The following is an 18,229-nucleotide window of genomic DNA, read 5'->3' on the forward strand; positions in this document are numbered from 1 at the left end:
TCTTTACGGTTGGGTTTTTTTGTTCCTTTTTTTTTTTTTTCTAAACATCTCTCGGCCGGCGCAAGGAGGTGAGGAAATTCCACAGCAGACTATTAAAGATGCCAACGTTACACCTCTAGGGACACTTAATCCTACCCCTCCGTGACAAACGGCCGCCGAGGCCGCAGGAGTGGACGAAGTTCGGCGAAACGCTGCCGGCACCGCTCCCGCCCCGCCGCCCACGGCCCCCTGTGCCCCCTCCCCACGCACAGCCCGCCCCACGCAGCCCCTCCCGCTCCCCTCTGCCCCTCGCTGGAAACTTTCTGCCGGCGGCAGCACCGGCACCGAACGGCGGGCGCCGAGGCCCGGAGAGGGACCCCCGAGGCCCTCACCCGCGGCGGGACCGGCATCGCCTCAGCGACTCGCCGGAGTTTCCAGAGCGCGAAGCGGGTCTCGCCGAGGTCGGCAACAAACCCGTGCGCACCCCCTGCACCGAGCCCTTGCCCCCTCGCCTCCCTCCCCTACCCTCCACCCCTCGCCAAGCGGCGGGAGAACAACTTTTGCGGTGGCGCTTGCCCTCTCCCGGGCCGGGCCGGGCCGGGGCGAGGCGCGCAGGGCTGAGGGGAAAAGGCGCGCGGGGCCGTTACCTGATGTCCCCGCTGGGCTGCAGGGCAGGGCAGAGTCCCCACCGTCCCCTTCATGCCCGACCCGCCCTGAGGCACAAGTCTTCATCCAGCTTCCTCCCCCGCAGGCAGCGCCTCCTTCCCTCCTCCCGGCGGGGCGGTAGCCCCGGGCGCTGGGCGAGCGCCGCTCTGGCAGCCTCGCCGGCGCGACGGGGAGGGAAGGAGGAATGCGGGGAGGGAGGAGAAGAGGCCGAGCAGGGGGCGGGAAACGAGCTGTGCCCTCCCTCTCTCTCTCTCTCCTTCCCTTCTCGCCGCGCCGGCACACGGCGGCCGGGGAAAAGTCCGGCTTCGCGGGCTGCCGGTTCCCTCCTCACCGGGCCGCCCACAGCCCGCCGCGGCGCCCCGTGGCAACAGGCGCCCGGTGCGGCCCCACCGCCCCCACCGGCGGTAGCTCCGCGGCTCTGACAGGGCCGCCCTCTTCGCCGCGCCGCAGCCCGGTGTCCCCCGCCTCTTTCGTGGGCGGCGGGTCCCCCGGGCCCGGCGCCGCCGGCGGAGAGGGCAGGGCAGGGCAGGGCAGGGAGCGGCCGGCGCCTCTGGAGGGCGCCCCCGCCCCGCTTGGCACTCGGGAGAGCGCGGCTGCGCGGGGCCATGGTGCGGGCAGGCCTGGGCTGGGCCTGTGCTGGGGAGTGAAGCTGAATTAGAGATGGGTTAGAGTTGGAAGCGACCTTAAAGATCATCGAGTTCCAGCCCGGCTGGTTGTTGGAAGGGTAACGCTTCCTACTAGACCAGGTTGCTCGAAGCCCCGTCCAGCCTGGCCTTGAAAACCTCCAGGAATGGGGCATCCACAACTTCCATGAGGAACCTGTTCACTGTCTCACCACCCTCACACAGTAAAGAATTCCTTCCTAATATCTAATCGAAATCTCCCCTCTTTCAGTTTAAAACCATTGCCCCTCATCCTATCACTACACTCCCTGATAAAGAGTCCATCCCCATCTCTCCCCTAGGCCCCTTGATCATCGAGTCCAACTGCCTGGCTGACTCAGTTACCAACTTTAACCAAAATTTAAAGCATGTTATTAAGGGCAATACCCAAATGCCTTTTAAACAGTGACAGGCTTGGGGCATCGACTACCTCTCTACGAAGCCTGTTCCAGTGTTTAACCACCTTATTGGTGAAGAACTGCTTCCTGATGTCCAGTCTGAAGCTCCTGTGGTGCAGCTTTGAAGCATTCCCAGGCATCCTGTCACTGGATACGAGGGAGAAGAGATCAGCGTACGAGGGAGAACAGGTCAGCAATTAAGTTCTTTAAGTACTGGAAGGCTGCTATACGGTCTCTCTGGAGCCTTGTCCAGGCTGAGCAACCCCAACTCTCTCAGCCTGTCCTCATGGGAGAGGTGCTCCAGCCCTCCTCTGGACCCGCTGCAACAGGTCCATGTTCTTATGTTGGAAGCCCCAGAGCTGGACACAGTACTCCAGGTGGTGTTGTGGCACGGCAGGGCACGTTCAGGGGCAGCCTGGGAGGTATGAGCTTGGGAGTGCTTTTCCTGGAAGGCTTTGGGATGTGTGGTTGGAGCCGGGGCTGGAAAGAGGTTGTGGAGGACACAAAAGAAACTGGGGGCATATGTTGGAGGAGGTTGGGAGAATATGGGAGTTGAGACTTCACTGGTTTGAGAGAAGAAACTGGGATCTGGGAGGTAAAGAGGGAAATTGCTCATGGCAAAGAAGAAGAGTGGATTGGGAAGATAAATGATAAATGTATTTCTTCTGACGAATTATACAAAAAGGGTGTTCAGAAAGGCAGAGAGGAGTGAGTAGCAGTGGGATAACTGAAGAGGAGAAAGGAGCGGAAAAAGGTTGTTGGGCAACAAAGGAGAAAATATATCATGTAAGTGGACAAGAGCATGGTTTAGAAGGTGAAGAGAATGGTATGATCAAGGGCTTGGAGAGGAATGTTACGGGGCTTAGGAGGAAATGCATGTGAAACTGAGATGATAGGTATGGAGGAGAAGTCTAGCTACCTTGTCATGTAGGTTAGAAAATGAGCCATTGAGGAATGGATTTTAATTTCAAAGGGATTTTAATTAGAGGAAATATGCATGAGTGAAAGCATTGGAAATGTAGGAAATTAGGGAAGCACTGCAGGAATTGTTGGACAAGAGGGGACTTAGAGATCAAAAGAACAAGCCACAGCTTGAAAGAGCTAGCAAATCTGAGCAGAGCACGCAGAAGTATTTGGTTGTAAGGAGTGGGAATATTGGTTGTATACGTAATAGAAATTAATAAACTTTTTCTGTAAGAATTGTGCAGTGTATCTTGCTGTTTTCTGGCGAATCCTCCCATCCCACATTGGTAGTGGAGAGTTGGATTCCAGCTCTCCAAACTGAACTCACCTTTACAACCAGTGTAGTAAAGTGGATCTTAAACACTCAGGAATAGCAGTAAAAGCAGTATTGCTTACAGAACAGTTGTCATCCTAGGCCTTGGAGAACTGAATTGAGTTTTAACTTACAGCCACCCCAACTTGAAGCACTTATGTCCATGTAGATTCATTGTTTTTAATGTTTGCTGATGGGAAAGGAAGTTCATGCTGATGGCAGTTCATGAATGGCTACTGTCCCTCAAGAGGAAAATGACAGAGATATGAGATGGAATACACACTGGCATACATGAAACTGGATCAGAAATTACTGGGTTTACACTGAAGTATTTAGTCCAGAAATGAGAGGAGGAAATGCTGAACATCTAATTCATCTCTTCATCCAGATTATCTTTTATGTGTGAAATAACCCCTTCCTCCACTGACTTCCTGCAACTTTTTGGCATGACCCGCAACACTTTAAAGTGTTCCTCTTTTTCAGTCAGAATAAGAGTCTTATTCCAGTCTCTTCTAACCTCTTGTATCTCAGCTTTTCTGGGACAGCAGTAGTGAACTGTAGTGAACTTGTGTCTGGCACAGGACTTGTGTTGTATGAGTGATTTTTAATAATCAAAATATTATAAGCACAGACTAGCCAGGGCACAGCTTGGAAAATTAAAAAAAAAAAAAAAAAAAAAAAAAAGGAAAAGTAGCTTGCTTTAGTGTAGGACTATGTAATCCATATCTTTCCCTTTGGTTTTCTCTCTTCATTATTCTTCTTGCCCTCTATTGTGCAGAATCATCATTCTTCTTATGGCTCATCAATCCTATTGCTGTATCAATGTCTATAAATAATTTTAAATATTTTGAATGTGTAGATATTTTTACAAAATTTGTTACCAGAGATCTAGAGGATTAGTAGCCATCCCTTGCATAAAAATGGTGTGCCAGTCTGGGCTTCCAGGTGCTGTTGTAGTACTGGTGAAAATAATAATGGCTAATAATAAATGTTTAGCTGGTTGTTCATAGGAGTTGGAAGGCGCCTGGGAGTTACCTGTGGAGCTGCTGCTCAGGACTGGTGAAAATTCCATACATATGAAAGAAGGAGACATCAGCATTTTCAGGTTATTTCTGAGATTCGTTGTCCCTGGTTTTTTGGTCGTCATTATGAAACAACCATGATCTGTAGCAAATTGTGAAGTCTTTTGTGAAAGGTCCTGCTCAGAGATGCTGTTTGCTACCAGTTTTGTATTGCATGTAGCAAATCTCTTCTGCTCCTTTGAACTGCTGTGTGTCTGAATTTGAGATAATGTACTGCAAATTATTTTCCTGGATATGCTGGTGAATTCAATCAAAATCAGTGGAAAAATCAGTTATTTTCTTAAGGAAAAAAATATTAAGAAAATAACTGATTTATATAATTTAAAAAGTTGCCAGGGATCAAATTAAATCTTTCTTGCAGAAAAAAATATACAGAACTAAAATGACATGCTGGTAAGTGAAACTAGTTTAAGAACATTCAACTTGCTAGAACATTGTATGTTTTGCATATGTGTATTTACTGTATATTTTCATGTAAATACACCTTCATAAACTGTAGATAAGGTGTAAATACACCTTCATAAACCTTCATATACAAGCATATTTTTCTGTAAGAAGCAAGTAATACTTCATTTGTTCTAGCTTGTTTGAGAAATTATGTACCTGCTAACATACCATAATTTACATGGATTTGTGGAGCAAAAATATGATTTTAAAAAATAATTGGTGCAAGTAAAATGTTCACAATATGTTTTAATCACTGGGACAGCAGTGGAATTTGTTATGTTGATCACCTAGACTTAAAGGTTGTAATAACTTGCGCATAAGAATCTGTTCCACAGAAAGTAAAATATCATATTATTGATAGCAACTGTAAAATCCTTGAAGAAAACTCATTTATTTTGAGTGACTGTGTATGCACTTGTTTTCAGAGACAGACTGCTTGTACAATGGAATAAGCAATGAGTGAGATATGAATGTAGAGATACTTGGTTTTGCAATGAACTAGCTAACATGTTGATCGGTTAGGGTTTGTGGCTTCTATACCAGCAGGGAAACAGTTGAGTTCACCTTCTCCTTCCTCACCCGTCCCCATCCCCCATCCATTCATACTCAGCTGTAACAGAAGCTAAATTACATTCCCAATAAAGAAACTCAAGGTTGGAGTTGGGAGTAGCTGATACTGACAGCATGGATCCACCTGTACTCAGCTGGCTCGTGGCAGCTTATTCATCCTTCTCCAAAGATACAGTCTTTGGGTTATTGCGTGACTTTCACTGTGCCATCATGCGCTGTGCTGCCGCTACGCTGCCAACATAGCCCTGCCCTGCGTGCCCAACTTCAAAAGTGTGTGTACTGGAGTGTGAAATAGCCATGTTGTTTCTGGGAAATCTGGAGATCTCTGGAGAAATTTCTCCAGGAGAGAGCTCCCCTCTTGAAATTAAAGGATAGGATGACAAGGTGTTTCTTCACATTCAGACCCAGTATCTATGAATGGGACCCAGCCTAGGTATGAGCTCCAGAGAACTGAAGCCCTTCAGGGACCTTTAGAAATACACTGACTGCTGTTATAACCCAGTAGCGATGAATATATTACTGTGGAGGCTACCTTTCTCCACTGGTACCAAGAAGGCATAAAGATGGGTAGGCTTTGGTTTCTGGATCTGTCAGAGGATGTAGGAGCTGTGGTGAAATGTGTCTCAACAGCTTGATTGGTTGCTTGAACATTTTTGATTAATCACCATTTGGAAACTTGGAGTATACACAACCCCTATTTATGTGTAGGACCTTCAGTGCCTGTCCCCTGCTTCCGCTGTTGTACTTAGATTATAAGTTCTTAAGACTACCCTTTTGCTCTTTATATAGCATCTGGCACAAAGGGGTTCTGGTTTCTGTCTAGGAGTCACAGTAATTACGGTAATAAAATGATAATAACAATATTAGTGACAATGATACTAGAAAATAATATGGAAAGCCAGAAGATATACAGCTTCTATCATTCAAAGTTCTGTGACAAACTTGTTGCACACACATTTGTATACCATGATCTCTTTTAATAATTAAAAGGATGAGCATCAGAATTTATTATGTAAACATCCTATCTTTTCAAGGGATCAATTTGGTTTTGCAGCTCAGTAGTTATTGACAAAAGAAAGAAACAACAGACAATTAAAAAAATCTAACTTGAAATGTCTTTCAAATTCCATTCTTTATTGTACTTGATATCACAAATATACAAGTTATCATGAAGTCTTTCACACAATATTTTAAGCTATAACATTAAAACACTAGATCCATCCATCTTAAGCACACTTTTTGCCTAAAGAAATCGGGCTTTAATCTTAGAAAAGCAGAAGGGAGCAAGATTTTCTTACGTATTTTGTGGTTTACATTCCAACTATAACCACATAAGCTACAAAAAACCTGGTATCACCTCTGAAGAAGTCTTATCATTCTAAATCCTCAGTGGACACAGATGCCTAAGGCTGAGCCCTGAAACAGGCAGCTAAGCTCCTGAGGCATGCACAAATTCACACATACCTCTCTACATTTTTTATGTTGCCCGTTTTACTCCTAACACAGCATCTGGAATCCATGATTGTCTCTCAAAGTTCTTTAAGCTCAATACATGGCCTACAGAAAGCTAAGTGTAGCTTTCACAATAATTTGAGGATTTATTTGTAAGTAATTGAGGTTTGTGGCTTCTTCTGGCACCTTCTCCACTGAGAGGCCCTAGTGTGTAGGTCCTGGTTCAGTCCTAAGCTCCTAGGAGGTCCAACCAAGAGGAAACCCAGACAGGATAGTTTCCTTGCTGTTCATTCCTGGCAGGCAGCATGGATGAGGACCATTCCTAATTGCACCCCTCTGTTGAGGACATTTGTTTCAAATTTTCAAGTCTTCTTCAGACTTTGCATGCTTTCCTTGCTCCCTTTCCCCCGCTTCGTTCCTCTATTTTTCCCTTCTTTTTTTTGAACGTACACTTTCAAAGATTCGCTGCTTCAATGGAATTTTACTATAATAAATTCAGAGTACATATTTTACTTGCCTTTTTATGCCTTTTAGATCTGACCAACATGAATGCTTTGTCAGCAGAGCATACACAGTTTTCATTTCTATTGCATTATTTTCTTCTCAGTTGCTTTTTTTTTTTTTTCTTTCCTCTATCTGTGGAGAAATGGACAAACTAATTAGGTTTTAAATGCGATATTGCAGTTCTAAAAAAGGAATTATTCATTAAAAATAACCTTTATTATGACAGCTCTTGTTACAGTAGGGCACGCATTGGCTGTAAGTTAATTTTTTTAATTTTAAAAATTTTTAACTTTTAAAAAATTCTACCTGCTTAAGCAAACTCAGTCAGTGATACAATATTGTTGGATAAGTGTTTTGGTAGTATTATGGTAAAGGTGGTTTAGAAGCATGAAAATGTTATTGTAAAGCACTTGTAGTAGGGTAGCAATTGCCCGAAAAAGTAATTGTTTCACAGTGATACATGTTAAATAGTGTATTATATTTAAACTGGTTAAATACAACAACTAAGACTTACTTGTCTTTCTCTGAAAAATGGATTTATCTCCAGTACTTATTAGAAAAGTCCTACAAAGAAGATAAATCTCTGTTATAGGCATTCTAGCAGCAGTTTTAAACAAGCTCTTTAATGTCCTTCTGAAAGCTGGGTTTACAACATCGTTAACATTTTTTGTTTGTTTGGGTTGGGTATTTTCTATCTAAATTGTACTCTGTCTCTTGCCAAATTGCTATGGACATGCATGTAGCATAACAATTTTATTTTCAAGTTTCTACTGTTGGCCTGACAATGTCCTTCCAGGACACTGTATAGGGAAATATGAATTCCTCGGGGTCTTTATAGTGGTAATCAGTACTTTTGAATTTTCTTTTGGGCTGTTATTCAAACTTTAGCAAAAAGATCATGTAGTCTCAAAGAGGAATCATTTTTTTTTGTTGACTCACTAATTCTTGAGTCATCCAGATGAATGCATGCCCACTGTATGTCTTTCAAATGTACCAAGTAATGTGTAAAAGTAATGGTAATAATAAATATAGTGTTTCAGCTATGTTACTATGTTGAAATGTTACATTACAGCATTCTTTTACTGTTCCGTAGTTGTGCTGGAATTACTTCTGCTATCATGTGTTATATCTGTCGTAAAATTTTAAGCTTAATTTATATTGTTATATGAGGTTTTGTTTCACCTTTTACTTTTAAGAATATAGATAATGCATGCCCCTGTAAGGAATGCAAGGAAAGTAAATAGAAATAAAGAAACCAAATATTGTTCATTACAACATGCAATACAGGGACGAATTAATACGTAATAGTACTAGCATGAACATGCTATGAATTCTACCCTATTGGTAGGGTGTCACTTCAGCTGCTGTACTGATATATTCAGTTATATACATGGTCAAATATTTAAAGAGCAGGTTGTTAGTTTATGTATAGTAATGCATAGAGAAGTTCCTTGATAGTCCCAAAAGATAAAACCATTTAGAATAGTTAATGAGAATTAGTATAGGATTCATTGCAGGTGCATCAGGTTTTATGCCACAGTCTCACACGTGGAATAGTGATGTGCCATCTGTCCTGTGCCATTGTTTCTGTCCTGACTAAAACAAGAAAAAACTGGACTGTTATGAAGTCCTCATACAATGTGCAGTCTCTCAGAATTGCTTATACCTAATTAAAGCAACTTTCACCTTCTAATCTAGAGACTACACTGATGTTTAGAGGTGTATTCTTCCATGAGAAGAGAGTGACACAGTATACTCTAAATTTTTCTCTATGTGCTCACAGAAGAATTTCTACTGTATGTTCTTACAGAAGTTCAGATAGACTCTAGTGTGACAGATCACTTATGACTTGCAAGAAAATATACTAGCTTGTGAGAGCCCCCAGTCTTGTGTTTCTGCTGTTCTGAAACACAATAAAGAGACAGACATATTTTCCAACTGAAAAAGAAGGAATTGTAGCAAATGACAGCCAGAATAAAATCGCTACTGTAGAATCGCAACTACCTCTGCAAAATTAAAGTCCAGTTCCAGGAAAACACAAGAATGTTTAGTAACAATAATTGAAATTAAATAGTCATGAAGAAAGCCACGATTAAATTATCTTAAACAAAACACGGTTATGGCACTGAAAAGGACAAGCAAATAGGTTTTGCTTCTGTGCAACTAGTGCAGGATATAAAATCTCTTTGCAAAATATAAATTCATTTAGGATGAATGTAGTAAAAGACAAGAGTGGTTTATATAGACATAAAGTGGGAAAATACTTCAAAATCTCCTGTAAACCCCCACTACTCCCAATTCTGCTTCAACTTTTCAGTGTCATGAAGGACATAAATGTAGTTCCTGATTAACTTGTTATTTCTAGGATCTCCATTTCCACTGTTGATTTTGTGAACACATTAGATTAATTCTTTAGAACTGCTGAACGGTGAAAAGTTAGGTATCCTGAAAGAAAAGTTAGGTATCCTTCTGTGGGTAGTGTTTCTTAGCACTCTGCTTAACCCATGTGTTATTTTGGAACCCTGTCTTTGATTGTACATTGTGTATGACTTAGATACTTCATGCAGGTTCCTATATTTCATACTGGGAACTAGATTCTCCATTAGCTATGAGGATTAACTGAAATCATATGCATTCTAGTGGGAATTAAGTATATGTATATCTGAAGCCGTAAGCTTAAAATTGCCTTCATGGAACCGTAGAGTGGTTCAGATCGAAATGGAGTTCTGGAGGTCATCTTAGTCCATTCCCTACTCAGAGCAGGTCTAATTAGGTCAGGTTGGTCTGGGCAGTGTCAAGGTGAGTCTTGAACACCTCCAAGTCCATAGACAACCTCTCTGGTCAACCTGTTCCTAGATTGGATAAACCTCAAGGTAATTTTTTCCCCCTAATATCTAATTAGAATTTCCTGTGTTCCAGTCTGTGTCTGTTTCCTCTCATCCTACCCCCATGCACCTCCAAGAAGAATTTGGCTCCATCTTTCCAATATCTGCTGATCAATTCAACTTTATTTACATAAACACATTATTGGATATATTCCTAAGTGATGAGCCAGCCAACTGTTCATAAGATACTGGGAGAAGCAGAGCCACCACTTTTCCTCTATGTCTTTAGTAGAAGCACTTGGAGAGCTCTGTGCAGAGTTTCCATGCTGGGTCTTTTGGGCTTACCTGGCACCCAGCTGCCACTCCAGCAGTGTGCAGCTTCCCTCTATGTCGTTTTGCCACCCCCATATGGGGCTTGGACAGCCTAAGACATCTCAAATGACATTAGACGCTTGTATGTGGGCATATGCTTATCCCCATTATTTGTTTTTTGCTCCTGTTTAAGGGTGAGATTTGGTTTGATATTAAGAAACCTTCATGCAAGTGCCTATCTAACTAAACTAAAGGTTTAAGCTTCCATTATCATTACTGGGGTTCTGGGGTTCCTTTGCTTACACAAACAAGTGAGCATGGTGTGCTCTAACATATCCAAGACAGCCATGGAATGTAATGGATGTGAGGCAGGATTTGTGTGAGACCACTGTCTTTCTCAGGTGGCAGCTGGAGGTCCGTTTAACACCCTTCAGGATCTCAAATTGCAGTAAATATTTCCTGTCTACCTGAAAACATGTTAATATGGCTTTTTCAGTCTTCAGGATATATTGTGGAAACTTCTTCCTCTTTTGTTGCTTCTACTTTGCTGTGCAGTAGTAGTATGTCACCCTGCAGTCACCATTCAATTATCACTTAATTGAAAATTGGCTTGATTATGAATTGCATGCTTTATTAAAATCAATTTAAACATAAATTGCAGTTCAATAACATACTTTGATGTCATTCAGTGCTATTAGCAAAGATGCTGTGCTTTTTCTGTACTTCACTGATGCTAATTTCAAACCAATGAATAAATATTTCGTTAAATATTTTGTAAAAATGTAATGAAAAGTACAACTCCTTCCTTACACCCAGTTTTTGCAGTACATGAAATCTGCTTTGCAGCCTTTTCCTTTAGTTTGGTTAGGTGCTGTTCTTGTTTTCCTATCTTCCTTTTAGTCATCTTTCTTTGAAGTTACAAATACATATGTATAATGCTTCTGCTTATAGCCATACATTTCTCTTTCACAGTGTATACAACAATAAATCATCTCATTAAGTAATTTGAGGGGTACATAATGAGCATCTTTGGGATATAAACTTTATTGTATATATGAGCTGAAGTCTTCATAACTATCCTTGAAAGTCTTTTTTGACTAGTGGGATTAATTGTATATCTCACAGATGCCTGTCATGCACTCTGTTTACACTACAGGGAAATGAAATAGGATAGTTAATTTTCTTTTATTCTGTTAAAATGCCAAGGTTTAATTAAACTGCTTCAGCTTAAGTATTGCACAGCTACTTTCAGCTGTCATGAAGCATACTAGAAATTGATTTGTCATTGCCTACATGCCCAAGAAGGCATTCAGCAGGCATTGTAATTTCACTCAAAATTGGTTTTATTAATGATAGCTGCTTTCCGATTTCTAAAATTTGTATGAGAAACAGAGTGTATTAAAATAAGTTTCATCCATATGCTCAGGCAGAAAAAACAATGCAGGTGCCAAATATCTGCAATTTACATTCAGTTTTGAATTAACAGCTGGGTTTTGCTTTTATATAAAATTTTTATAATATTGAAATTTCATGCATTTTTGAAGATTTTACATAATTATTTAAGAAGTAAAATTACAATTAGGCAGCATCATGAATTAGCGAGACAATAGCAAAGCAATAAAGCCATCATTTTTACAATTATGAGAAATAAAAACATAGCAACAATGAAAACTAACCACCTGCTTGCAGCAATACATATTTATATGTAACGTATAATAGCCATGACATATAGAGGATTTTTGAAAATGTTGGCAAAAATTACATTAAGATTGCTTGCTTCAAGCACTCCACACCCAACCTTCCGTGATCTGAGGAAAACAGCAACCATTCTGAACAAGAGAATGCAGAAACTACTGAATTTGCATCTCTGTTAAAAAAAGCACAAAGCCCCTAGAGCTAGATATATAAGGAGGCCTTTAGTGCTGTCTTTAAATACCTGGGGAAAACTGGTGTTAGCAAAATCCTTTTTCCTCTACTACCCGCATCACGTAGACAATCCGAGTTTCTAGTGAAAGCTGCAGCTGAAGTCTGTACAAAAAACCTGTTAAGTGCCTCTGAGTTAAGTATCAGCTTCTGCACTAATGAAAATGTAATGATTTCACATGAAATGTAATAATTTGCATAGGAATAATTGCATAAGAGGAATAATAATAAAACGAGTACTGTCTGCGTGGAGCTCCCTCTCTAGGTTGGGATCCTGTATTAGGCCCATTATCAGGATTTCAGTTTTGACCCAGCCTTCCTGTTTTCCATTCCCTAAGGGTAGCTAAAATATTGCTTGTTTCTGTGGCTGTGATTAACATGGTGTCATTTTGAGGGTTCTGTGTCTCAGATGCCAGGAAAGCATAAAAATTCTGAAATTTTTAGTCAAGGCACTGATGGCTCTTGATCCTAACCTATAATTTAACTATGGATACAGTGTTTTCCTGAGTGGGAGAGTGAGGTTCAAATACCTGGTTCAGATCGGACAGAAGCTGATCTGAAGCAGTTTCCCAGCCAGTTTCCTTCAGCCCAGTTAGAGACATCTAATTCTTTTTGAAAGGCTGAGGTCGGATTCGCTTCCCTACCTGTAGTTTGTGCTGCCTGACTTAGTTTGTCTCTCGCTTGTCATGCAAGCAGATCTTTCTTCTTGACTACCCCTTCCTTCCCCAAGTACTAAGCAACTGATCTCAGGATGGGGTTTACAACTAGCAACAACTTATTAATCGAGCGCTGAGCTTTTATGCACCTCTCATCAGGGTATGCACACAAGATGAGAGTGCATACCTCTGAGAGTGATATGAACAACTGCAAATATAGAAAAAAAATCATTGTGACAGTCTTATCAAAGCACGGTGACAGAATAAATTAATTTTAGCAAACTGAATGTAAGGTTCTAGGATATAGTTGATTATATTAACTATTAAAGGAAAGTAAACTGAATCTTTAGGGACTACAGTAATAGATGCTTTTATAGTATTTTAATAAGGTAAAGGGAAGTCTATATATATTCCATGTGTTGCCTTCACCAAATTTTTTTGATATAGACATTGAGATATTAAAGCAATCACAAATACATAGAAATTGTTGTATAAGATTATTATTTGGAGAACTAAATGGAATAAGTGGTTCTAAATATCCAATATCATTTTTTGAAGAAGGATTGGGAGGTAGATTATCATGTGGTGTAAACTGGCATGGATCCTTTCCTCTTATTGGATGTGATGCTGATGAGGATCTGGGCTATAGACTTTAGACACAGAGAGTTAAATCAGAAAGAAAAACTTTCCTTTCATGCACACCCATCAAACACTTCAGTGATATTTCATTTAAAATAAAAACCTTCAGCTGACATAACACACCGTAAGATCTCCCAGTTAAATTCTCATCATAGCTGTGTGGTTTCTGGAACAGTAGAGATCCTTGCATTTTAATTTACCAAGATTTGTCTACCACACTTGGTTTATTTTAAAAGCAGACAGTGTGAAGCTGAAAATACTTTTCTGGGAGATTACCTTCACTTTTTCCCCTTCCTTCAACTGTCGTCTGCCTCAGATACAGTAAGTGACATTATTTCATACTTGTTCATGCAGGGATGCCCTTAATAGGCTCACAGGAAAAGTGATCGTTAGTTGATTGACTGTAACTTGGTTGCCTGTGGATGGCTCTCACAGGTTTATTTCTTCATTTCTGCAAGGAATGGAACCTGCCACGTCTCAGTCTACAGATTTATGAATACACCTTTTGTTGGCATGGGGAAACACCCATGCAGTAATAAAATGGCCAGTGCAAAATGTTCAGCTGATGGTATCTTCAATAACACAGGGGTACTCATAGATCAACCCAAACTTAAAATAAATAAAGAATAGAGCGCAGGAGGAGAAAGCATTGGACAGAGTCAGTTAGTAGTCAGCTTAGGCTGACTATAAGTAGTTCAAAGGTGTAAGCAAGTAGTGTTTGATGTTTCTTTAGGACCTAAATGCTGTTGAAGAGGAAAAAGTCATTTAACTGGGGTATGCATAAGGAAGGGGGGAAGGATGATATTGACGGGGAGCAGGAGAGAGTGCAAGTGCACTGAGGTAAATAAATAGAAATTGCACATCCAAATAAAAGAAAGTTTTTTTGGTGGACAAGACAAAATTTAAAAAAAAAAAATCTCTAGAATGAAAATATCACCCCCTAATAAAATGCAAATAATTTAATTAGTATTTACTTTCTGTATTGTAATATGTAGTTCTTAAAAATAATATGCTAAAATAAAACAGTCAATGGATTATCTCTACATTGTTTTAACTGGAAACATTAGTAATTTATTTTTATATGCCTGTTTATTTTATAAATTGAAGGAATTGCTCAAAAGCACTAAGTTTATCTATTTTTGCTCTATATTATGTGCACAAATCCTTCTGACATTAAAAAACCTAACATTTTTCCTACAATTAATTTAGGAAAGTTTCCTGAAGTTTCCTAAAAATAGTTTGTAAGATCTGTATTCACAGTATTATTCCTATACCAAATATTTCATGAATGTGTGTAGTTTTGGATAACCATCCTAGATGTTCTAAAAGAGTGAAAAAGATCCTTTTATTTTGCTTTATGATCAATACTTTAGGAGCATAATCAAATACAACATGTAAACTTTCTTGTAAGAAGGGTCACTCCAGGGTGCCTGGTTTGGTGAAGAAGTAAAACACACAAGTGGTAACTTAAGGTACTTGCAAGATAAAAACATCTATAAAGCATGAAAAATAAAACCTCTAGAACTATCAACAATGTTGAGGGGGCTAATATTTTAGAACTTTGTTTTCAAAGTTCCTTGGGAAATTTTTGACCTTTGGAAGAGGAAAACAGGCCTCAGAAATGCTTCTTTTCAAGAAATGTTAGGTAAAACTTGTTAAAAACTTTAACCAAGTATAAATGATTTTAGAATGAGTGGGTAGGGAGAGAGCCTTTGTTCTTAGTGTTGTGACAAGCAAAGACTCCTTCCTTCCTCCATCTCCTTTCACTGGTAGCAACCCTGTGTCACACACACACAACTCCTCCAGATCTGTCTGCCTGCCTGTCAGCGCACCTACATGTTTGTGATGCTTCTTTGCTTTAACTGGATTTGTGAGTGTATTTGTAAAGAAGAACAAACAGATTTAGCCTCACATAGTAGATGTTAGGAGCTATGTGTTCCCCCCGTCACTCTCCTATGAGTCAGTCCTGGAAGTTCCCTTGTGCGTATTTCAGATTATCTTTAAAATTCAATATACACTCATTATTTCTTTCTGCTTTGCATAGATCTTTTCACAAGTTAAAAGGGTGTTTTTATCAGGTTGCTGTTAGAATAATGGGAATTTAAATTAATTTGAATTGAGCAGAAAGATAATGCTTGTGTTTGCTTTTATGACTCAGATGGAATGAAGTAGCTATAAAAGGGGTGAAAGCAGCATACAAGCTAGTCTGTAGATGTGTGTAATATAGTCAGTGCTTTCAGAGTGAGCAGCAAACAACCATCATTCAGAAATGTGATTTTAAACAGTTTTTGCTATGTTGTTAGTTTGAAATTTTGCTGTGACTCAGCACGAGTGCTTGTGGAATTAAACCAAATAACGCGTTATTCTTAAACTGGCAGAATTGGTTGCTCCTTTGTACAATTAATATCTCTTTCCATTGACTATAGAAAGTGCCTGGATGATGCAGAGGTCTTGAATAAGGCTAGATGAGTAAATCAGAAGAAAATGAGGAAACTTGAATCCTAAGCAGTGTATCAAAATTTTTTTAGAAATTGATTCTACTGACAATATTTGAAAAAGCAAGGTCTTTTTACGCTGCATAAAGTTTTCATGCATGTTAGCCTGTGGCTCTGTGACATAACTCCAGTATGTTTACTTGCAGAGGTGCTCCCAGTGATGCACAGATGTTATAAGGACTACTTTGGTATCACAAAAAACCCCACCCAAATTACAGTATTTTGTGCTGCTCTGTCATGCCCACTCCCACCAAGACAAAGTCTGGAGGGAGTAGGATTACTACTGTTGTAATGTCAGTGGTGCAAACAGTACTGCAGCATTACTAGCTCTAGGGACACATTGCAACCCCACTAGTTCTATCTTCCCATGACTGAACAGGGGAGCTCTTGTGCAAATCGAATCGTTCCACATGTGCTCTGTTGGGTGATTTGGTCGTTCTGAGTAATAGCTGAAGAGAACAGGGAGAGTACGCTGTTTCAGCTTGATACAGTTATCCTGAAGAAGGATTGGATCCTGAAGAAGGATGAGGATTATCCTGACAGATGCTCCATCTCATTAATTGTAACAATCTAATTAACTGCATGCAGTAAAAACAGACTCACAGTCAAATGGTCACATGGTAACTCTCTCTCATCCGTACACTCTCTCTCCGGAGTTGGATCCAACTTAGTTATGGTAGTTGTGGAGCGTTGATGTGCAGTGCAGGGCAGTTGCATCCTGTTTTCCCAGACCACATTGTCCTTCTCTTAGCGTTAGTTTCAGTCGGATACCATTGATGTGTCTCGCCAAAGGTCATCACAGAAGCTTGCTGCCACCTGGCTGTTGTAATTTTAAGATGAACTTTAATTAATTGTGAAAAGTAGTATGTGACTGATCAGTGAACTTCATGGCCTCAGAGATCCCCTTTTATGCACAACTCTTTTATTGCAAGTTTCCTAATGGAAATTTGAACACTTTTCTGTATCACAGTGGCTTCAGAGATCTTGTAATGATACCGATCAGTGCTGACATCTTAATTCCATTTGCACTTTTCTCTGATTAATGCATGTGTAATAATTATCTTATGGGAAAAGTCTCCACATAACAGACTTTATTTTCTTCCCGAGACTTAATAAAAATCATGTGCATGGTACATTTTGCTGATATCTCGTCCTTTATTATTTGGAATTTATACAGGTAATGGTGCATAATATAGAAGAACAGACTGATGTATGGATCACAAAAGAATAACAGCCTATTCCTTGGACAATATAGATGCCACCTGGTCTTTTCATTTATAATTCAAATAATTGAGAGAGCAGATTGCCTATATGGAGGATTTAGCATGTAGTGAATGAAAAATATAAAATGAGATTAGCGAGTCATACAAATTGAATACAACACATTTGCTTGATGAAGAGTAACATGTCTTCATGCTTTTCTTGCACTCTTCAGCCTCTGGACTATAAAATTCCTGGTTTGAACCTTGGTTTGCACTGTGGAGGGGCCAGTTAGGAGAAGAAATTCAGAAGTGGTGGTTTTGACACCTTTCATTAAATGTAAGTGGGAGTAATAGGACCTCATATTACGTGGAAAAGTGGATATTAATTAATTCTGATGCACAGATCTGTCCTAGGTTTTAAAATTGTTCTGGATTTATACAGGGTAACTGGGTACAGAGTGCATAGATCACAGATTGCAGCTGTAAGACAGGGAGCTTGCTATTTGGCAGAGGTGCGTGTAGTCTCTGCCTCCCGATTGACAGACACAATGATTAGGTAAAAGGAACAGGATAAATCTTCTAGGAAGGAGGCAATGTAAGTTATGCAAAGAGCAACTGATTAATGTAAACACATTGCAAGTAAATGATTGATTAATAGGCATGACTAGTACATGAATTAAGTCATATTTTTCAGCTGCAAACACTATGGTCTCACATTTTAAAACTGTGTATAATTACAGTGATTATGCATGCAAATCAGATAATGACACATACAAGTAGCCACTTAGATGCACAACTGGCCATTTGCATATAAATTTGCATGCAATCATGTTATAGGCTCATTAAGTACGGAACTTTGATTAATTTTGTGGGCACTGTCATTCTCTGAATGAGGTAGATACTCAGAGAAAAGCAATATATGACCGTACAGTTAAATGCAGCTCCCAAGCACCTGAAAACAAATTTAAAGTTACACAGGCAAACCTTAATTCTAACATTTTATAATCTCTGCATGGTTACTTTTGCAACCTAATGTTTTTGGTTTTTTAACATTGCTTTTAAACTGTGCAATTAGTGTTCAGACTGAGCCATACATATAAGCCTTAATTTTTATGTCTAAAGATATTTTTATGTTTTTGAA

The 18,229-nt window shown here is 40.1% G+C and overlaps 1 protein-coding gene across 1 annotated transcript in view; it reads left to right on the forward strand.

The window, feature by feature from the left end:
* Positions 1-1,067, forward strand: part of LOC106902351 (basic proline-rich protein-like) — a 3,218-nt gene extending 2,151 nt beyond the window's left edge. The window contains exon 3 of the mRNA XM_014965753.1: positions 120-1,067. Coding sequence (XP_014821239.1) covers positions 120-1,067 — 948 coding nt within the window. The remainder of the gene's footprint in view (positions 1-119) is intronic.
* The last annotated feature ends 17,162 nt before the right edge of the window (positions 1,068-18,229 follow it).

This window comes from Calidris pugnax, unplaced genomic scaffold (assembly GCF_001431845.1).
Source record: "Calidris pugnax isolate Ruff unplaced genomic scaffold, ASM143184v1 scaffold20, whole genome shotgun sequence".
Classification (NCBI taxonomy): Eukaryota; Metazoa; Chordata; class Aves; order Charadriiformes; family Scolopacidae; genus Calidris; species Calidris pugnax.